A 16,213-nucleotide genomic window follows, 5' to 3' on the forward strand; every position below is an offset into this window, starting at 1 on the left:
GCAGTAGGAAGATTATGCCATAGTCATGTAAACACCTTATTCTGTATATCTTAATCATCATAAGGTCAAAATCGAAGTAAGCATAAGTCGATTAAAACTATTGTTTTCGGGGAATCTTTCAAATTATTAGGACATGTAAACACCTTAATCGGTGTTTCAGCAGTGTATTTGATCTGCATGCGCGAGCACCATCCGAGTGAGCCTCCCTCTTTAGAGCGAGTGAAGTGAATTCAGAATAATTGTTTTTTTGTTGTTGTTGACCTTTATTTAAGGTCAGTTAAGAACAAATTCTTATTTTCAATGATGACCTAGGAACAGTGTGTTATGGGCAGAACAACAGATTTGTATCTTGTCAGCTTGGGGATTTGAACTCGCAGCCTTCTGGCTACTAGTCCAACGCGCTAACCACTAGGCTACCCTGCCAACCCAAATGTATGTATGTGTCTGAGAAGTAGTTTTCACATAGAAACTTTATATGTCCGAACTCAGAATCAAATATGCTTCCCAAAAATAACATGGTCGCTGTGGTAGAACGTTTATTTTGATTGGCGATTTTCTGCATTTATCAGAGTGCCATCAGGCAGTCTGATTTCAGATGTGTCCATGTAAACAGGATAATTAGGGAAATCGTTCTTCTTGAAAATATGTCATTTTTAAAATCAAACTATTATATTAATCTGACTATCCACAATAATCATATTATTGTGTGCATGTAACCGTACTCAATGTCATGTGTTTACAAGTGCAACGTGGGGGATTTACTGATAAATAGAATATCCTGATCCTGCCGACTACGCAATGTAACACTCAGGTTCAGTTTAGCCACAAATTGATAATAAACCATCCAAAAAGTCCTGTACTGTCAAACAAAAGTCAAGAAATTGTGGCCATTTGACACACTTGTTCCTCAGTTGAGGTTTCTCACTTGAAGTCCAACAGAACAGACTGTAACCTGGCTCCATAAAACCATCGTAGAATAACTTTGAGAGTTTCTTCTTTAGAAATTTTGCTCGTCTTTCTTTCAACTCTTTAAGGTACATGACTAGGCATCCACAATATGTAATCTGTTTATGATGTAAAATACATATGCAGGCAAAGTATATAAATTCTACACGGCAAAAAATAAACATAATATGAGCATTGGTATCCATGATTCAGACTCTCTTGGACTCAATGTACACATCCAGCTTAAGAAGCACCAAGATGGATGTTGAAAGGCGTATGGTTGTTTTGCACCAACCTTAAAACATCAAGTATGATCAATTACAGTATAATTTCATATATGTGGTAGCTGTCATTCCTCTGAAATTACTAATCTCTCTGCAAGTAGAAATACCACTTTCAGTTTTGGTGAGTTTGTTAGCACCTGAAGTTGCAACTCTTAAAGGAAAACTCCAAACAAAAACTATATTTTGATATTTGTTTCATTAGTCCATTGTTGACAAAGTGAAGTGACAACAATGAAGTAATGAAACAGATACCAAAAATCTTTTTTTTTTTTTTTTTGGGGGGGGGGGGGTACCTTTAAGTGCCTTTATTGTACAGTATCAATAATATACCCAATGAGGGAAATGTGTTAATATACCCAAATCTAAGTGCCTGCTTTACATAATTCAGAGAAATGTCAAACCAACAGTGAACCAAACAGTTGAACCAAAACACATGAGCAATTGGACTCCAGTGCACAGCAGCTCCTGTGTTCCTACATGTATGGGTGAAACCATTCCAAACACACCTCTCATTTTCTGACTATCACCAGATCAACCCCCCATTGCCATGACAGACACAGCTCAGCCTTGACGAGCCTAGATATGTCTATATCGACATGATAATACAGAACAATTTATAAAAAAGCACCCTTCAATGACAGGAAAACACATTTAAGAAAATAAAAACTTTAGCAGCTCTGCGTAGCCATAATTCCACAAGAAGCTCCTCCATTGATCTTTCCGAAGGAAAATAGACAAGTGTCGACATTCTTCTCATCACAGCCATGTGGAATTCCAAGCACACAAAGACAAAAAGATGCCAAGGCTACAAATAAAGCAAATGGCCACCAAAGGCAGTTACTTTCATGAACAATTGAGAACAAAATTACTAAAAAAGACCCCCAAAAAATAAACAAAACTGAAGGGGGCAACCAGAAGAAGCCCTATAAAGGCCATCATAAGCCCCTTGTTCATCGAATCAGGCCCATATGAATGAAAAAATACTATAGTATACTATGGCACAAAATCCTATCCTCCTCTCATTACAGTACACGTGATGTTTTTATTGATTAAGGAAGTTGTAGTATTTTTGGCATTACTATAGTACTTTTTAAATAGGATATGGAGCCCTCGGAACTATTCACAACGCTACATAAGTATATTAGTACAAGTTAAGATGGCATCAAATAAAGAGAAAAACAAACATTAATTAGCAAAATGGCAAAAGACAAACTTTTGCTCCAGTGCAAACTCCTTCCCAGACGATGACACAACCAAAGTCCAACCTGAATAGTAACTGTATTGTGTAGAGTGTGTGAGGTTGTATGCCTTGAGAGATGTACAGTAGCCTAGAGTGTAGTACCTGTTCTGTTCAAATGGAGCATAAACCCAATGTAATCCCTTCCCCTCACCCTATTCAAAATAGATCTATGAGCTTTTGTGCTTACTTTATGACAGATCTTCCCCATAAGGGGATATACTCACCAGTCCTTTATGGGGTTAAGGGAGAATAAAATTGAATGAATGTTTATAAAGAATAACTAAACTGTACAATTATCTTCTAAACGATTCCAAGAGAATACTTGATGATGGATACTGTATGTCCACAACATATCAAATATGTGAAGCATAACATGCTCCATTTCCCTAATAGCCATTATGAACACTTCAGTTATGGTGTCAAAAGACCAGAGCCCAGGGATAGATTTTTGATCTGCATGATATCATTCTACAACTTATAGTAGACCTACATCGACCTAATCAAATGTTGGTATATATTGTTACTGTCACGTTCTGACCTTTATTTCCTTTGTTTTGTCGTTATTTAGTATGGTCAGGGCGTGAGTTGGAGTGGGCAGTCTGTTTGTTTTTCTATGATTCTGGGATTTCTATGTTTCGGCCTAGTATGGTTCTCAATCAGAGGCAGGTGTCATTAGTTGTCTCTGATTGAGAATCATACTTAGGTAGCCTGGGTGTCACTGTTTGTTTGTGGGTGATTGTCTATGTTAGTTGCTTGTGTCAGCACAGGTCTCATTATAGCGTCTTATTCGTTTATTGTTTTGTATTCAGTGTTCAGTGCTTTCTTTAAAAATCATCATGAACACATACCACGCTGCATTTTGGTCCGCTCCTAATGCGATCGTGACAGTTACCAATTGGATTTTCACATTTGGAGTTATTAAAATTGTGTCAAATTTCAACCAAACCCTGCTAAAATAAGTTATAAGATCATTAAAAAAATACACGCCAATACAGTTGTGTTCAGCTAGCTGAGCCTCGTTGTGGTGCCATGTCCTGTGCTCTGAGGTATATTTTGTAGGATCTGAGTGAGAACCCTGTGTGGATGGGAGAGTCTCTGGGAGGTGATCGAGGGCTAGCAGAGTGAGGCAGGTGAGGATACTCAGGTGAGCAAGGTGCTGTAAACTGAGACCTTACTAGGCTTCATGGACCGTATTTACTATGGGCTACGCCTGTACTGAAGTATAAAGATGAGATAGAAAGTGAAAACCTCAGACGGGTCCTTTTCCAAATGGTTCGAACATTTGTTTCAAAGTAATCTGTTGTAGCACACAGTATTGCTTCCCTCAAATTAAATGTTTTGCACTGGAGTAAAAATTTGGAAACATTGGATAGCCACTGTTTTACTTTCAACTTCTTTTTAAAAAGGAACTTAAATCCATTGATTGATGCTGGGGAATGAGCAACGCTTTAGACTGAGAGGTCATTTTCCAGGTGGGGTTTTGTGGCATTTTGAGGGAAGAGTGTAACCTGACTCCCCCAGTGTCAGAGGAGAGTGGCATGGTCTGGGTCCATGTTATCCATGCTGGCCAAAATGGCCTTCCGGTCCTCCCGGGGCGGGCGGCGGTACAGCAGAGCGGAGAAGCGGGCATACGGGTCCTGTCTGACTGGCCGTTTCTTCTTCTTGCGGAGGTAGAGAGCTTCTTCGGGCTGGAGTACCTGAGAGGTGTAGTCCTGCTGGGTCTGAAAGGTGGAGACACCTGGAGGATGGGGATAGCGACATACAGGTCAGAGGTGAGCGAGCCCTAGGTCAGGATAAGAGGGCAGAGGTGGAGAGTAAGTGTCCTGGGTGCTATCAGACAGACATTGGGACGGAAGGTGAGGCATGCAAAACACACAGGAAACCATGGGTCAGAAAAAAGGGTGGTTGAATTAGAGAATGAGCTCAGTTCCAATCCAAGGCAAATACTTTACACCGTACCACTCACCACACCATACCACCACAATATGGTTATTTGCGCACAATACTCTAGGAGAGTAGATACTTCCCAATCAGCAAAATGTAAACGTTACTCGGGTTACATCATCATAACGTCCCCATCCTCAATAATAATAAATTAACACATTTGGATAGCTACAGTAGGATTTAGGTTTAGCAAATGCGAGCTAGCCAACAGTCCATAAATGCATTTCAATGTCAGATGAATGACACTATTGGTTTGAATGTTTCAAATTCATTAAAGGGCTTCTACAAAGTAGCACCTACATGTTTGGGACCAAAATAAGGTAGTTGTTGGGCAACAAAAAAATTCTTACAATGGTTCAAATAAGTTAATGAGTTAGAAATGCAACATGAATAAGTGAGACGTTCAATTGCATGATTCAAAAGATAAATTGTATTAACTGATCATCTACAGTCATTTGATACCTGTGTAAGTATTATTAGAAATTATGTCATGACTATGGTGAAAGTTGGTGTCAAAGTTAGGTTTCTGGAGAACTGCAGAACTCATTGAGGGAACTACCTTGGTGTTACCACCACTACGGCTGGGTATCAGAGATGGGGAAAATATCACACCATGGTACCTTAATCACACCATAGTGGCGTGCCGCTGAGTAGATAGCATCGTATGATGCATATATGTAATTTGATTGGCGCCTGTAAAAGAGAAAGTCCTTGTTAATCCTGCTGTGGTGAAGTCTCTAAAAATATATATGGCTACTGAAAACAAATCTGAGTCTGCCAGACACAATTTCTGTCATAAGAGCGGTATGCCACAAAATGTGCATGTTATTCAATCATTGTCTTATGTCAGGACCATATAACCACAACGCCAGAGGACTCACCTGTTTTTCTTCTGGACTTGGAGTTGTTGTTGTTGACCACCATCATCTTCTTGGCCTTTTTAATACGTTGGTACCTCAATGCATCAAACCTCTCAGACCCCGCAGGGGCACTCGGCTCACCTCGACGATTTCTGAACAAAAAAGGAGGGAGAAGACACGTAACCCTGAGGAACATCTGTCTACTGGACCTCTCTGTCTGCATGAGAGGCCCTCAAAGTCCAAGGATCAAACCTTATGAGTTCTGCTTCACATTACCTAACGTTTGGAGCAATGTGACACACCTGAGGTTTCTGACTGAACAAAGCCAATAGTTCGGCCAAACGAAATCAAGAGGTATGTTTGTGTGACTTGAATCTAGGGTGTTCCTGTATTTTACACTATCTGTTAAAAAATATAATCATCCTTGTAACAAAGTTGTGATGCGTCAATTTATTCCAAGGTGAGGTATACAAGATTATTACAGTGCTTAAACATTTAGAAAAAAATATTTGCACATGTTATTTTCAGAGGGGAGTGAAAAGATATATATATAAAAAATTAACCATAAAAATGGAATTTGATTTCAAGCTTAAGTGTAAAGAGCAACACTTTCTTATGGTTTATTTTACCATTTTTATTCTGAAAAGAACAGTTGCAAATCTGAAACAATATTGTCATTTGTAGAACATGAACGAGTATCCCTATCCAGATACCGAGGCACCTTAAAACGGCAGCCCACAAATTCTGTCACCAACACACCAGTTCCTCAAAAGACACGAAAACAAATAGCATTACAAAGGGGCTGTCCTCCAGCTGTGCCTGCAGAGAGAAATTGAAGGCTTTTAAAAGAGGGGGAAAATCACAGCTGAGCGACAAAGCATCATCAATATGTATTCATAGACATGGATACTGTCTACAATGGGCTTCACCATGCTGACAGGGAGAGATGGCGGGAGGGGAAAATGGCTACTTGGGAACAGTCACATTACGAAAAATGAGCCAAAACCAAAACGAAGCACTCGGACAACAAATGTAACAAGAGTTTATTCAGATATTTGTTTTTTGGGGGGGAACTGAATATAAATATTTAGCGATGGCATGCATGGCAGTTTGCACATGGAACAGGACTTTAAAGGGGAATACTCTGAAAAGTGGTCAGGTATGGCTCAGTTGGTAGAGCATGGCGTTTGCAACGCCAGGATTGTGGGGCTGATTCCTGGGGCCACCCATACTTAAAATGTACGCACATATGACTGCATTTTGCTTTGGATAAAAGTGTCTGCTAAATGGTATATATTATATTATTATATAAAAGCACTTCATAGGACTGTGGACCTAAAACCAGGGGTGCTTGGTCCCCCTCACACCCTGGGCTAATGCTACTTTCCCCACAATATCAAGAAAGTGTGTCAACAGTTGTGGAAGGACACTTGCTTCACATGGTAGTGAGAACTGTTCTGCAGTCCAAACTTACAAGTGTAATTAGGTTATTTGCATGTTTTGAAGTTTAGGGAGTTTCGACTGCCAATCATATAAAATAGTATGGATAGTATAGGATAGTATGTCTACTGCTTGAGAGGAATGCTAAGAATGTAACAAGTCAAAGAGGACATAACAAAGTGCCCATTGCCACAACCCACAAGACTAGACTAGAGAGACAAGCTACTACAGTCTGGACAATCTATAATATAACATTGGGTAGGCTTAGAAAAAGGCTATTACAATTGTAATTGTCTTTGTCAGATACATATATATTTCCTCTGATATCTACTGCTTATTCTTAATGAGGACACAAAAGAAAGCACCAAAAAGTAAGGACAAGTGCAGCTAAGCTGCCAAAGTAACACCATAATACATAATGCTTCTGTGGTCAAAAGAACAGATAACATTTTTGTCAGGGCCTTGCTTGTGCAAGGACTTTCTTTCAGCTTTTTATATGTACCTGTCAGCTGTCATGGTTATTAACCAAAACATTCATCGAAAAATGTTATAATAGTGTTGTTAGCATTCATCTCAAGCATGCAGTTGTGTCAGTGATACAGTGCCTTCAGAAAGTATTCACACCCCTTGACTTGTTCCACTGTTTTTTTGTGTTACAGCCTGAATTTTAAATTGATTAAATTGAGATTTTTTTTTGTCACTGGTCGACACACAATAGCCCATAATGTGAAAGTGGAATATTTTTTCTGAATATTTACAAATCATTTAAAAATGAAAAGCTGAAATGTCTTGAGTCAATAAGTATTCAATCCCTTTGTTAAGGGAAAGGGATACCTAGTGAGTTGTACAACTGAATGCTCTCAACTGAAATGTGTCTTCCGAGAGGTGTGGGGGGCTACCTTAATCAACATCCACAGTGCACAGGGAATAGTGGGATACCTGCCTTGTTCAGGGACAGAATGACAGATTTTTACCTTGGGGATTTGATCCAGCACCCTTTTGGTTAGTGGCCCAACGCTCTAACCAACAGGCTACCTAGGGCAAGCCTACATAAGTTTAGGAGTAAAAATGTGATTAACAAGTCAAATAATGAGTTGCATGGACTCACTCTGTGTGCAATAAAAGTGTTTACGTTACTTTTGAATGACTACCTCATCTTTGTACCCCACACATGAAATTATCGGTAAGGTCCCTCAGTCAAGCAGTGAATTTCAAACTCAGAGTCAACCACAAAAACCAGGGAGGTTTTCCAATGGCTCACAAGGAAGGGCACCTGTTGGTAGATGGGTAAAAAATAAATAAAAGCAGACATTGAATATCCCTTTGAGCATTGTGAAGTTATTAATTACACCTTGGATGGTGTGTCAATACACCCAGTCACTACAAAGATACAGGTGTCCTTACTAACTTATTTGCCGGGAAGAAAGGAAACCGCTCAGGGATTTCACCATATTTTCAAGCATAGTGGTGGCTGCATTATGTTGTGGGTATGCTTGTAATCGTTAAGGACTGTGGAGTTTTTTTTTCTGGATAAAAAAAAAGGAATGGAGCTAAGCAAACAGGCAAAATGCAAGAGGAAAACATGGTTCAGTCTGCTTTCCACCAGACACAGGGAGATTAATTCACCTTTCTGCACAAGGCCAAATCTATACTGGAGTTGCTTACCAAGAAGACAGTGAATGTTCCTGAGGGGAAAAGTTACAGATTTGACTTAAATCTACTTGAAAATATATGGCAAGACCTGAAAATGGTTGTCAAGCAATGAGAGCTTGAAGAATTTTGAAAATAATAATGGGCAAATGTTGCACAATCAGGTGTAGAAAGCTCTTAGAGACCTACCCAGAAAGACTCACAGCTGTAATCGCTGCCAAAGGTGTTTGTACAGTATTGACTCAGGAGTGTGAATACTTACATAAATAAGATAGTTGTAACGGCTTTCTTGGTGTGAAAGAGAGTCGGACCAAAATGCGGCGTGGCTATTGAGATTCATGTTTAATAAAAAAACAACTAAACACAACCACTACAAAACAAGAAACGTAACACGAAAACAGCCTATACTGGTGCAAAGTAACACAGACAGTAACAAGGACAATCACCCACGACACACTCAAAGAATATGGCTGCCTAAATATGGTTCCCAATCAGAGACAACGATAAACACCTGCCTCTGATTGAGAACCACTTCAGACAGCCATAGACTAAGCTAGAAAACCCCACTAAGCTACAATCCCAATACCTGTGAAAAACCCCAAGACAAAAACACACCACATACCAAAACCCATGTCACACCATGGCCTGACCAAATAAATAAAGAAAACACAAAAGACTAAGACCAGGGCGTGACAGAACCACCCCCCAAGGTGCGGACTCCCGCCGCACACCAAAACCCATAGGGGAGGGTCCGGGTGGGCATCTGTCCAGGGTGGCGGCTCCGGCGGGGGACGTGGACCCCACTCCAACAAAGTCTTAGTCCATTTTCCTCGCGTCCTTAGATAGGCGACCCTCACCGCCGACCTTGGCCTAGTAGCCCTCACCAAGGGCCTCACTGGACTGAGGGGCAGCTCGGGACTGAGGGGCGGCTCGGGACTGAGAGGAAGCTCGGCACTGAGGGACAGCTCGGGACTGAGAGGAAGCTCGGCACTGAGAGGAAGCTCGGCACTGAGAGGAAGCTCAGGCAGGTAGTTGGCTCTGGCAGATCCTGGCTGGCTGGCGGATCTGGAAGAGTCTGGCTGACTGGCGGATCTGGAAGATCCTGGCGGATCTGGAAGATCCTGGCTGACTGGCGGATCCTGGCAGAGTCTGGCGGATCCTGGCTGACTGGCGGGTCTGGAAGATCCTGGCTGACTGGCGGATCTGGAAGAGTCTGGCTGACTGGCGGATCCTGGCTGACTGGCGGATCTGGAAGATCCTGGCTGACCTGGAAGAGTCTGGCTGACTGGCGGATCCTGGCAGACTGACGGCTCTGGCTGCTCCATGCTGACTGACGGCTCTGGCTGCTCCATGCTGACTGACGGCTCTGGCAGCTCCATGCTGACTGACGGCTCTGGCAGCTCCATGCTGACTGACGGCTCTGGCAGCTCCATGCAGACTGACGGCTCTGGCAGCTCCATGCAGACTGACGGCTCTGGCAGCTCCATGCAGACTGACGGCTCTGGCAGCTCCATGCAGACTGACGGCTCTGGCAGCTCCATGCAGACTGACGGCTCTGGCAGCTCCATGCAGACTGACGGCTCTGGCAGCTCCATGCAGACTGACGGCTCTGGCAGCTCCATGCAGACTGACGGCTCTGGCAGCTCCATGCAGACTGACGGCTCTGGCAGCTCCATGCAGACTGACGGCTCTGGCAGCTCCATGCAGACTGACGGCTCTGGCAGCTCCTTGCAGACTGGCAGCTCCTTGCAGCTCTGGCAGCTTCATGTAGACTGGCAGCTCTGGCAGCTCCTTGCAGACTGGCAGCTCCTTGCAGACTGGCAGCTCTGGCTGCTCCTTGCAGACTGGCAGCTCTGAATAGGCGGGAGATTCCGGCAGCGCTGTAGAGGCGGTAGCCTCTGGCAGCGCTAAACAGGCGGGAGACTCCGGCAGCGCAGGAGAGGAGGAAGGCTCTGGCAGCGCTGAACAGGCGGGAGACTCCGGCAGCGCTGTAGAGGAGAAAGGCTCTGGCAGCACTGGACAGGCGAAGCGCACTGAAGGTCTGGTGCGTGGTGCTGGCACTGGTGGTACTGGGCCGAGGACATGCACAGGAAGCCTGGTGCGGGGAGCTGCCACCGGAGGGCTGGTGTATGGAGGTGGCACAGGATGGGCTAGACCGTGAAGGCGTACTGCAGATCTTGAGAGCAGGGCTGGCACAGGACGTGCAAGGGAGGTGCTAGGGAGGTGCACAGGAGGCCTGGTGCGTGAGGCTGGCACAATCTTCACCAGCCAACTAACACGCACCTCAGGATGAGTATGGAGCGATGACCCAGGTGCCATCAAATCCCCGACACGCTCCGTCGGGTGAATTCCATGCCTAAAGCATCAACACAGCAACTCCCTCATAACTCTCTCCTCCAATTTCCCCATTAACTCCTTCACAGTCTCTGCTTCGCTCACCTCCAACACCGGCTCTGGTTCTGGTCTCCTCCTTGGCTCCTCACGATAAACAGGGGGAGTTGGCTCAGGTCTGACTCCTGACTCTGCCACACTCTCCCTGAGCCCCCCCCCGAGAAATTTTTGGGGATGACTCTCGGGCTTCCTTCCACGCCGCCATGTTCGTTTCTCCAACTCCATTCTCCTATAACCTTACTCGCACTGCTCCATCCAATCCCAGGCGGGCTCCGGCACGCTCCCTGGGTCGACCGCCCACCTGTCTATCTCCTCGCAAGTCGTATAATCCAGACCTTGTTGCTCCTGCTGCCACTGCCTGTCACCAAACCGCTTGGTCCTGTTATGGTGGGTGATTCTGTAACGGCTTTCTTAGTGTGAAAGAGAGTCGGACCAAAATGCGCCGTGGCTATTGAAATTCATGTTTAATAAAAAAAACTAAACTAAACTAAACACAAACACTACAAAACAAGAAACGTAACACGAAAACCGAAACAGCCTATACTGGTGCAAAGTAACACAGACAGTAACAAGGACAATCACCCACGACACACTCAAAGAATATGGCTGCCTAAATATGGTTCCCAATCAGAGACAACGATAAACACCTGCCTCTGATTGAGAACCACTTCAGACAGCCATAGACTAAGCTAGAAAACCCCACTAAGCTACAATCCCAATACCTGTGAAAAACCCCAAGACAAAAACACACCACATACCAAAACCCATGTCACACCCTGGCCTGACCAAATAAATAAAGAAAGACAAAATACTAAGACCAGGGCGTGACAATATTTCTGTATTTCATTTTCAATAAATGAAACTGTCTCTCATGAGGACCACCACAGGAAAGGAAAACCCAGAATTACCTCTGCTACAGAAGATACGTTCATTGGAGTTTACTGCACCTCAGATTGCTGCCCAAATAAATGTTTCACAGAGTTCAAGTATCAGACACATCTCAATATCAACTGTTCAAGGGATACTGTGTGAATCAGGCCTTTGTGGTTGAATTTCTGCAAAGAACCCACTACTGAAGGACACCAATAATAATAAGAGACTTGCTTGGGCCAAGAAACATGAGCAATGGACATTAGACCGGTGGAAATCTGTCCTTTGTTCTGATGAGCCCAAATTTGAGATTTCTGGTTCCAACTGCCGTGTCTTTGTGAGTAGGTGAACGGATGATTTCCGCATGTGTGGTTCCCACTGTGGAGCATGGAGGAGGAGGTGTAAGGGTGCTTTGCTGGTGACACTGTCAGTGATTTATTTAGAATTCAAGAGACACTTAACCAGCATGGCTACCACATCATTCTGCAGTGATACGCCATCCCATCTGGTTTGCCCTTAGTGGGACTATAATATATTTTTCAATAGTACAATGTCCCAAAACATACCTCCAGGCTGTGTAAGGGCTATTTCACCAAAAATGAGAGTGATGAAGTGCTGCATCAGATTACCTGGCCTCCACAATCACCCGACCTCAACCCAATTGAGATGGTTTGGGATGAGTCGGACAGCAGAGTGAAGGAAAAGCAGCCTACAAGTGCTCAGCTTATGTGGGATGTCCTTCAAGACTGTTGGAAAAGCATTCCACATGAAGCTGGTTGAGAGAATGCCAAGAATGTGTACAGCTGTCACGAAGGCAAAGGGTGGCTACTTTTAAGAATCAAAAATCAAAAATATATTTTGATTTGTTTAACACTTTTTTGGTTACTACATGATTCTATATGTGTTATTTCATAGTTTACGTCTTCACTATTATTCTACAATGTAGAAAATAGTAAAAATAAAGAAAAAACACGGAATGAGTAGTACTGTTTGACTGGTACTGTATCTAAAAAAATGTTTTCAATTTGTCATTATGGGGTTGTGTGTGTAGATCAGCGTTTCTTAAAGTATGGGTTGCGACGGGACCTGTTAATGGTGGGTCGCGACGTAAATGTATAATTATATAATAAATTACTGGAATTGACTTGGCCAAGAACAACTGCAGCTCTCGGTTCATTGCGATCTCTGTTTAGCAGCGGTCTCTGCTCAGTTTGGCAGCTTCTTGAGTGGGGGAGGTATTGGGAGAAGCCCGTGTGCTTCGCGGTTTACCGGATCTTTTTCCTGCAGTTTTCCGTTCAAGCCACTGACTTGTTATTCCCACTCACCATCACTCACCGCTGTAATGAAATGGACTCATGCTAGCCACAAGTTCTGACTGAGCTCAATCGTAATGAAACGCAAATACAATAATGACTTTATGTCTCTTTCATACAAACTTTGAGAAATAACGAGGAGCTCCCACTGTGTTTTGTGTGGGGAAGTGCTTAGTAATGAGTCTCTCAACGAACAAATTAATTAAACGACACGTCCTGACCAAACATCCAGGCACAACATAACGGTAAACCCAGGGTGTTATTTCAGAACAGGGCAGAATGCTTCAGGCAATTGCTTCGAAAGTGGAAAAGTAAGTCAACTAGCAAGGCATTGTTTTCATTTTATAAGCAGAAATAAGGGAGTACTATCTCATAGTAGTAGATATGAGTTTCTCTTTCAAACAATCCCCTGGCCTTGTAACGTTACACAGCTAATAGCTAACGTTAGCCAAAGCAAGGTAACATAAACTCACCCCATTCCGTACAAATGTGCGTAACCACGACATTCAATCGAGGCTACAAAGAAAACTAATGAGACTGTGTTGACTTCAAAATCGGGGGTGTGAACTAGGTTTCTATTCAAAGCGTTGATCGACATGGTAATGGCTCTATAGTTCTATAGTATTGGAGAAAAGTTGAATAAACGGACCCTCCGTTACATCGGGACATGTCATGTCGCAAAGTACAGCACACATAAAGCAACTATTTATGTCTTACAATCTCTCTCCACCAGGGGTAGCACTTCTCTCATCCTTTAAAATCAAGAAATGGTAAGGGGGGAGACCTAGTCATTGCATGCGATCATCATTGTCAAAGCCGCGGTTTACTTTACTAGATCACTTTAGCACCGCCCTATAAACTGCCCTTCAAATTCGACACAAACCTTCAAATAGTCATGTAATGACACGTTATATAAACTCTTTATAGTGTTTTATTTACATTTTAGAGGCGATAAGGTGATAAGTTGGACAGATCGAGTGAAAAAAGCCATTTTCCCACACGACATCTCTCCTTCTCACTATCACGCAGTGTTTAGGTCATGTAATTGGTTCTGTTGGAAAGGGGAGAAATTGTGTTTTACAATGGTATTGACATTACAGTTGATCTGGAAGTATTATGTTTTTGGGGGGGGGGCGCTAAAATAAGGGCAATTGTACGGACCAAGGCAATGTACGAGTTTATGTGAGTTTACGTTAACTAGCTCCTGATAGTGCAACCCTAAGAAACAGTACAGATGAAGATGAAAAAGTATCAGGCCTTCTGTACAGTTTACTGTATAAATTATTGTTGGAAACAAGTCTAGCTTGGAACTGTTGCTGTTAAAATACAACTAATATTTTTTAAAGTACAGAAACAGTGTCAATGCTGACCATGACCTCAGTGTTGCACTGTCAAAAACTGAGCCCACCTCTCATTAGAACTGTGTGTATGTGTGTGTTTTCTGGTCTACATCTGTTTGATGTGATCAATCAGTTTATTCCAGTTCAGAATAAAACATATGTATTTTAAAAGCAACCGTTCCAACCTAGACATTCTATCAACAATAATTTATACAGTAAGATGTACAATAGGCCTGATCATTTTTTTTTGTACTGTTACTTAGGGTTGCACATCAAAAAGCCTGTGTGTGTGTGTTCTGTTATACATCCTGTGTGATGTGATCAATCTGTGTATTCCAGTTAAGATTGAAATTATTTATTGTACTTTAACAGTTCCAACCGAGACAGGTATGTATTAGTATGTAGGAGTGTTTTTAATGGGGAAAAATAATCATGAAAATATATTTATGGGTATTTCATTGTTATTTGTTTTTGTCTATATTGCATTTTTTTTGGCAGAAGGGCTAAGAAATGTACCGATATTTACGTATAGTTGCATATTTTACTAAGCTTGGGTCCCAGGAAAACACAGCATTTTTCATTTGGTTTCCAGGCGGAAAAAGTTTAAGAACCCTTGGTGTAGATGGTTGAGGAAAAACATCCATTTTGTTTTCAGGCTGTAACACAATAAAATGTGGAATAAGTCAAGGGGTATGAATACTTTCTGAAGGCTTTGTATGTGTCTAACCTCCAAATCAATTATCATAAAGGGTGACATATGCATGTTTATGTCAGAATGCATACATTATTGCAGACTGTAGGACTCAAAATGCATAGTACTTTGAAAAAAGGAAAAAAAGGAAATGCAAGTTGATTTGGAGTAACAAACTAAACAAAGCAAGACCGAAAGAATCGTATTCCCCTTTAAAGGACGAGGTGATTCAAAGCCCCACCTGCTGCCCCCCCCCCCCCCCCTTCAGACATGGATCCAACCCTTACCTATTGTGGTGTAGAGGACCTGGTCACAACAACGCTGCCCAGATAGCTGAGATCAATCAAAAACAAAGCAGGTAAGACTCCAGGAGCCATCAAGAACCACCAACTGCCTCTAATCAATAATGATGGAGACATTGCAACACATGAAAGCGGACAGATCCCTGCAACACGCTTCGCCCAACAAGCCTCCCTGGCAGTCAGACCAGGGATGTCCTGGGAGCAATGGAGGGGTGGGTGAGAGATGGGGTTGGGGTGGAAGGTTCAGGGAAGAGGCAGTTCATGCAGTCAGGTTACTAAGGACGAGGATGGACCCCCCTGTGCCTGCTGAGATGGACTCTCATAAAAGTACCCTCTGCATGATAAATACCGAGTCCTAAAAGGCCTAAGAGTTAGACACAGCAATGGTGTTTGTTTTGTCTGAGAGTCAATTGGGATGCACATATGGGACTCCTCCTGTTGGGTGAAAACAGGGTAAAGCATGACACACATGGAAAACCAGGGATCCTGTGGTGATGTCCCTCTGATTCCAGGCTTTTAGGGGCTTGTATCAAACAAACTGCACAATGCATTTGAAATGGTTTAGATAATAATGGCAATTTCTCCAAAGACTTACTGTAGCCCCGAAAGGTCTGTAAGGTAATCTGTGAAGCAAATCATTTCTCTTGTTAGGTCACAAAGGAGTTGATCCACCAAGTCCGAATTTAGAGGAAAATTAACAATCGGGATTTGTCAAAAGACAAGTTTGGTACAGTGCTTCACAGATTCAATGGAAAGATGTTTGAAAGTTGATGTCTGACATGAAAAGCAGCATTGATCGAGTTGAAAACATCAGAACTCCCAAATAAAATAAATCTATACAGCAAAATTACATTGCAATGAATAATGTAAGAGTCCCTAGTCAATTTATCATCATAAATTCTATCCTTTGATTAAGTCATTTGTCAAGAAAAAAAGAAAAAAT

General features: G+C 42.6%; 1 protein-coding gene across 1 annotated transcript in view; it reads right to left on the reverse strand.

Moving 5' to 3' along the window:
* Nucleotides 1-1,051: 1,051 nt before the first annotated feature.
* Nucleotides 1,052-16,213, reverse strand: part of LOC135550804 (protein turtle homolog B-like) — a 187,968-nt gene continuing 172,806 nt past the window's right edge. Inside the window, exons 19-20 of the mRNA XM_064981929.1 lie at nt 5,295-5,425; nt 1,052-4,207 (exon numbers count right to left, since the gene is read on the reverse strand). Of these exons, the coding sequence (XP_064838001.1) occupies nt 3,993-4,207; nt 5,295-5,425 (346 nt within the window). The 3' untranslated portion in view covers nt 1,052-3,992. The remainder of the gene's footprint in view (nt 4,208-5,294; nt 5,426-16,213) is intronic.

This window comes from Oncorhynchus masou, chromosome 12, assembly GCF_036934945.1.
Source record: "Oncorhynchus masou masou isolate Uvic2021 chromosome 12, UVic_Omas_1.1, whole genome shotgun sequence".
NCBI lineage: Eukaryota > Metazoa > Chordata > Actinopteri > Salmoniformes > Salmonidae > Oncorhynchus > Oncorhynchus masou.